General features: G+C 36.1%; 2 protein-coding genes across 2 annotated transcripts; one reads left to right on the top strand and one right to left on the bottom strand.

Annotated features, from left to right (window-relative positions):
• Positions 1-845: 845 nt before the first annotated feature.
• On the top strand, positions 846-2,874 carry LOC140865534 (probable inactive purple acid phosphatase 29). Its single transcript, XM_073270203.1, has 3 exons — positions 846-1,189; positions 1,481-1,875; positions 2,121-2,874. The coding sequence occupies exons 1-3, from the start codon at positions 910-912 to the stop codon at positions 2,589-2,591; spliced, it is 1,146 nt and encodes a 381-aa protein (XP_073126304.1). The 5' UTR covers positions 846-909; the 3' UTR covers positions 2,592-2,874.
• A 1,721-nt stretch (positions 2,875-4,595) lies between these two features.
• On the bottom strand, positions 4,596-5,671 carry LOC140867457 (uncharacterized). The gene has a single exon (XM_073272524.1). The coding sequence runs from the start codon at positions 5,604-5,606 to the stop codon at positions 4,755-4,757; it is 852 nt and encodes a 283-aa protein (XP_073128625.1). The 5' UTR covers positions 5,607-5,671; the 3' UTR covers positions 4,596-4,754.
• Positions 5,672-6,000: the final 329 nt, after the last annotated feature.

The raw sequence follows: 6,000 nt of genomic DNA, 5'->3' as shown, positions 1-6,000 counted from the left end.
TGAAGAATAATAATAAGCTAAATCAAATGAAATGGCCACTTGTCCCTACTTATTTTTTATTTTTTTTTGAGAATAACTTGTCCCTATTTCAATTTTCTTATAAATTTACTTCATATGAAATAATTAAACTTTGTTATAGAGGAAGATATTGATCAATAGTTGTCATCTATAAATCATTATCTGGAAAAAGACGTGCCAGAAGAAGGGGGTTGCATGATCCATTCGAAAAAATAGACTTATGAGTTATGATTTTATGGATTTACACGAGAATTGAGATGTAGATTCATATTTTGGATGAAAAAATCGAATCGAATAAAAATATATCTCAAAAAATTGTTCTATAAGAGTATTTTATAAAAAATTATGTCGTTAAAACACCGAACAAGTTTGTACAATATCAACTTTCAAAAACATTTTTTTTTTGGGTACAAAATCAAGGATCCCATTTTTTGAGAATTATAAAAAAAGTAATACAAATAAATTAATTATTCTAAAGGTTAACTTTAGTAATATATTTTATGTATAGACAGAGACGAAACCAAAGGGGGTAAGTGGGGCGACCGTACCTCTCAATTCCTCTTCTATAAGTTACCCTTGTTTAATTAAGAAATATTTATTTTTTAAAATAATGTTAACATTTTACTCCTTTTAATTTAACCAAAACCCCTTCCAATCTTATTAATTTTTAAATACGAGTTTGAAAAATGACAACAATGAAAATCCGCTCCCTCTCATAAAATTTTTATAGCTAATAATAATAATAATATTTGAAAAGGGCAGTATTTAGCTTAGATATACAGTACAGAATACAAGAAGCCATCCATCATAAAGAGGGGCTGGCCAAACAATAATTTCTACACCAACACTCTGTTACTTTATAACTACTTCACAGTTGGAGCTTCCTCTCCAATGGCGAACAAGGGGAAGTCGGCTCAACTACTGCTGGCTTTACTCACGTGCATAACTTTCCTGTGCGTCCATGGCGCCGGCCAGCGAGAGCTCAGATTTGACGGTGAAGGAGGAGAGTTCAGGATTCTGCAAGTCGCCGACATGCACTACGCCGACGGGACCACCACTCCCTGCGAGGATGTGTTTCCGTCGCAGATGCCTTCCTGCTCCGATCTCAACACCACTCATTTCGTCCGCCGTTTGATTTTAGCAGAGAAGCCTCATCTCATTGTTTTCACAGGTTCGGTCATTCCTTACTAGTCGATTTCTTCACTGAAATTATGGATCATGATCGATCAATTGATATTTTTTTATTTTTTATTTGTGTTGGAGTACTGCAGTCAAAATTCCTTATGGTTAGAGGCTTAGAGCAGAAAACTTGTGGTATGATCAATAATACGAGCAAATAGTTACGGTGATAAAATTGGCTAACTACCTTCATAGACACTGTACATACTTGTTAACCTGTCTAAATATACACTGTACATACATATATTTATCTTTTGTGATAAGTTATGGGATGATGACACAGGAGATAATATTTTTGGGTTCGATGCCACGGATGCAGCAGCGTCTATGGATGCGGCCTTTGCTCCAGCCATTTCGTCCAACATACCATGGGCTGCTGTTCTCGGAAATCATGACCAAGAATCTACATTATCAAGGGAGGGTGTGATGAAATATATCACAGGCTTGAAAAACACTCTGTCTTCGTTTAATCCTTCTGAAGTTGATGTAATTGATGGATATGGGAATTATAATTTGGAGGTTCATGGAGTTGAAGGTTCTAGTTTAGCGAATAAATCAGTTCTAAATCTTTACTTCTTGGACAGTGGAGATTACTCGAATGTTCCCGCTATTCCTGGCTACGATTGGATCAAGCCTTCTCAGCAGCTTTGGTTTGAGCGTACTTCACTTAAACTTCAGGTACTGGAGAAGAGCTGATGATATAGCTATAAGTACTCTGCTATGAATGTCTCGATGTTTACAATGCGCTCTGAATATTTAATAAGTGTTAAAGCCGTTCTGAGTACGGTGTGGGCAATGTGTAGAGTCCTACTAGGTCTTTGTTTGTATTCAAAATATAATCTCAATTTCTTGCTTGAAACTTTCGCGGCTTTGAAGCTATTCTTTTACCTGACATCAAACAACTGTCTTTGTTATTATTGCAGAGGAGTTACATGAAGAAGCCAGAGCCTCAAAAGGGTCCTGCTCCAGGGCTTGCGTACTTTCACATCCCACTGCCTGAATATGCAAGCTTTGATTCATCTAATTATACTGGGGTGAAACAGGAAGGAATTAGTTCTGCTTCTATGAACTCTGGCTTTTTCACAACCATGGTGTCAGCAGGGGATGTGAAGGCCGTTTTCACAGGTCACGATCATCTTAATGATTTTTGTGGTGAGTTGGCAGGCATACATTTATGCTATGCTGGAGGGTTCGGTTATCATGCTTACGGCAAGGCTGGATGGTCTAGGAGAGCAAGAATGGTGGTTTCGTCTTTGGAGAAAACAGAGAATGGATCATGGGGAGGAGTCAAGTCTATTAAAACATGGAAGGTTCTAGACGATGAGAATCTTACTGCTATCGATGGCCAGGTGATATGGAGCAAGAGCTCCAATGGTAAGCGTATGATGCATTGACTGTTATTTCTTCAGAGAATTTTGATCTTATAATGATCAAAAGTGGTGGGGAGAATAGGTATAGATCAACCCGTTTATATTACTCGGAAAAGCTAGGTGAAGATGTTTTATAAATGATTCAAAGAGTTGTGTATGTTTTAAGAACAAGAATTGTTAGCGTTTAATGATCATATTGAATAGGAAGAGGTAGATACTCGTGATTGTATCATTAACGTGGAATTCTATTATGTAGGCTCTTGTATTGAATACATTCTTACTATAGACCAAGAATTTGGTTTGAGCTTCCTTAGAATGAGAGATTCAAGAGTCAGTTTCATAACTCATTTTGCTTCGTTCTTGTGCTTTTCCTAGTAAATGACTGTTAAACAAGATCAGAATATTGGTTATAATTGTATAAAAAATTCTTCTTCTGGGAATTGTGATCAAATTCTTTTTAAATCATAGGTAAATTGGTTTTACCTGGCGTCTTAGTACTACAGAAGTAACTATCAGTTTTTTATTATCCACTACAGAAGTAACTATAGGTTTTTTATTATCCAATCCAGATTCCCCATATTCCTGACATGACATAGCTGCTCAAGCTCGTGTTTTAGATATTCATATCAATTATGCACTTTCAGCAATGCCTGATTATAATTTTGGCCAACAGAAATGCACTAAGATTTGAATCTTTTATACAATGAATAATTACAGTATAATCTGTATCAATATATTCACAACCATGTAAATTATAGAGTGTAGAACTGACTGAACTTTGAGGCAAAATGGGAAAACCAGTTGTTGAGGACACTAAGAAGTGAAACTCTAGTTCTGACCACATTTCTAAATAAATCTTGTAATCCTACTTCGATTTCCTGTAATATTAGTTCCTATGACTTCAACTGATTCAGGACATTCCGCCCAGCAGTAATGCCCATACTTTTCCCTGGCTTGTTGATGTCCACTTGACACAATTTCTGTTCCTTACTTTGAGAATGTAAGCAGTTTGTCTGATTGAACTTTGGAAGAAACGACCAGTTTCTCGTCTGGTATCTTCCTCTGTTCCCCTGACACAAGTATCAGGATAGACCCTGAGGCTTGCCAAGTTTGCACACACAGAAGGTGCTAATACTGATGTAGCTTCCAAACCCTTTTAACCTGCGCAAACAATCTTCGACATCATTTATAGTGGGATGGAATTTAGATGGATAACTGTTGGATCTAACATGCAACCATCTCTATGTGAAACTTTAGGTTGAGCCTAAGAAATTTAGTATCGAAACAATATGCCGAGGATCAAAGCAATCTATTGACACCTCAGATATATAGCAAGACATACAGCTGGAAATCGAAACAAGCAAGGTTTATGTTCCCTGAATTGTGGACAATAAACTATGAATCTCTATAATAGAGATCTCTGCTACATTAACATGTGCTGTTATTGAAGCATAAAGAATCTTGACAGCTAATAGGTTGATATTGATTTAGTGTTGGTAATGATCTCCAGGAAACAGAGGGAATATTGCATGGTGCACACGAGGAAAAAACAAGCATTTTAGGTTCTGTAATAAATCAAGATGCATGGTGGCTTATTTAAAAAAGAACATGTGTTGCTTCCTTTAATCATAAATGTATTATTAGGAAAAAGAAATTACAATTCTCTATTTTCATCATTATAAAATTGGTCATCTACCATCTGTGATCTGTTAAACACTTGTTAAGAACAAGGGGAATCTTGACAACCTCACCCAGCACAGAAATGATCACACACTTGATTGCCATGCCGTTTCACGTTTCAATGGACTTTGTACACCTATCAACTTGATAAATCTGATTGGATGCTACTGTTATATACTTCGATGATCAAGTTTTAACGCATTTCATTTATTTTTAAATTTTTCAGTAAATTTTGATACATGTGATTCTTGTGCGTTTTTCAAGCAAAAGTAAATTATATGGAATTCAATTTTATTTTATTTTCGAAAATTTACTCCAATATGTATAATGAACGTTTGGAATCTTTTTTTACTTATGACACCAAAACTCCTTCAAGGGAAAGGAAAAGTAATTTAGACAACAGAGCTGAGATTTAAAATTCAACTGAATTTTATTGGTAAGTGAGTATGGAGTTTCAGATTTATTATTTACAAAAGTATACATCTTTATCTAGCGGTCAAAAACAGGCTAATGGCTCAGAGCATTGAGAAGAGAAACTCTGGTTTTCACTAAACTCCTAAAGAAAGACGTTAATCCCTCTTCAAGATCCTGTGTTGTCATTTCTGATGATTTCAATTGCCTTAATACATTTTGCTTTGTAATTTTGTCCATCCCTTTTTGCAGCATGTTGGCATTCAAGGCATGCAACATATCTCCACCATCCATTTCTTGCTCCATCTCATCACATACACGGCTAGTTTGGGATAGCTTCGAAAGCAATAACCAACTTCTTTGCTTTGATCTTCTCTTTTCCCCGGACACGAGTATCAGTATAGATTTCAAAACCGAGGAAGAAATAACCTCCATTTCTTTTAACACTGTTGCTATAGCTTTAAGATCTTCGGTTTTCTCTAGGAGTGGAGTGAAGTTCTGGTTGAAGCTCTTCATATTCTTGATGCTCTTATTGATCATTTGGTTAATCTTCTTTCTTGAGGCCACGTAGGAATCGATGTCCTTTGCTGTGGCTGCTTCACTTCTGTTTCTTCTGATGGAGGATTCGAAATCTTGAAAGCATTCCTTGGTTAAGCAGACAACATCTCTTGAAAATCCACAAAGATCCACAAGCCTGAGTGATCCTTCAAGAATCTCATTGATCCAAGTCCCACATTGGTCATGGGAGATGGCTTGTTGGATTGAAGGAACCTGAATCAGATTCTTGATTTCTTCATGCAATTTTATGAGGCAAGCTAAGTTTGAGCATATGGATTTTGCTGAGGTGGCTTCCGAGTCCCTTAACCGGCATAAATGATCTTGAATCTCGTCCATTACTGGATGAGATTTAGATGGTAAACTGTTAGATCTAGAATGGAAATTAGACATCTTTGCTGCAATCTGAAAACTGATCTGTGAGGGTAAAAATGTACTTTTCTTTTTAGCTCTTTGCTAGAAATTCAGAGTAGATGTGGAATGGTTGAGTCTATCTCTTAGGCACCAGCTATATATAAGGAGTTAAGGACTAAAAGAGAGAAAACAAAAGGAATCTGTTCCACCAACAATGTCTCATAACTTCTGGAAATTAAATTAAAATTTCTGTTGCACGAGTTCCGTGCTCCCCATATATTAAACACTCGAAGATGCAGAAAATCAATTAAATATCTTGTGTATATATGCATTGATATTGGATTAAAAATGTTATTTAAGCCTTAATCGGGGAGCATAATCATCAGGTATGCAATAAAAAATTTGTACACATGCACAACAAGCATAATAGCAT

The sequence above is a fragment of the Henckelia pumila genome, chromosome 4, assembly GCF_033568475.1.
Source record: "Henckelia pumila isolate YLH828 chromosome 4, ASM3356847v2, whole genome shotgun sequence".
Classification (NCBI taxonomy): Eukaryota; Viridiplantae; Streptophyta; class Magnoliopsida; order Lamiales; family Gesneriaceae; genus Henckelia; species Henckelia pumila.
Note: the sequence above shows the minus strand (reverse complement) of the source record. Positions and strands in the feature narration are given on the sequence as shown.

What these genes read in the sequence shown, in the direction of transcription:
- LOC140865534 (XM_073270203.1), top strand. Translation starts at nt 910, where the DNA reads ATGGCGAACAAGGGGAAGTCGGCTCAACTACTGCTGGCTTTACTCACG. An exon ending in TCATCTCATTGTTTTCACAG is followed by an intron (nt 1,190 to 1,480) that starts GTTCGGTCATTC and finishes ATGATGACACAG; the next exon opens with GAGATAATATTTTTGGGTTC. An exon ending in GTACTTCACTTAAACTTCAG is followed by an intron (nt 1,876 to 2,120) that starts GTACTGGAGAAG and finishes TTATTATTGCAG; the next exon opens with AGGAGTTACATGAAGAAGCC.
- LOC140867457 (XM_073272524.1), bottom strand. Translation starts at nt 5,606, where the DNA reads ATGTCTAATTTCCATTCTAGATCTAACAGTTTACCATCTAAATCTCAT.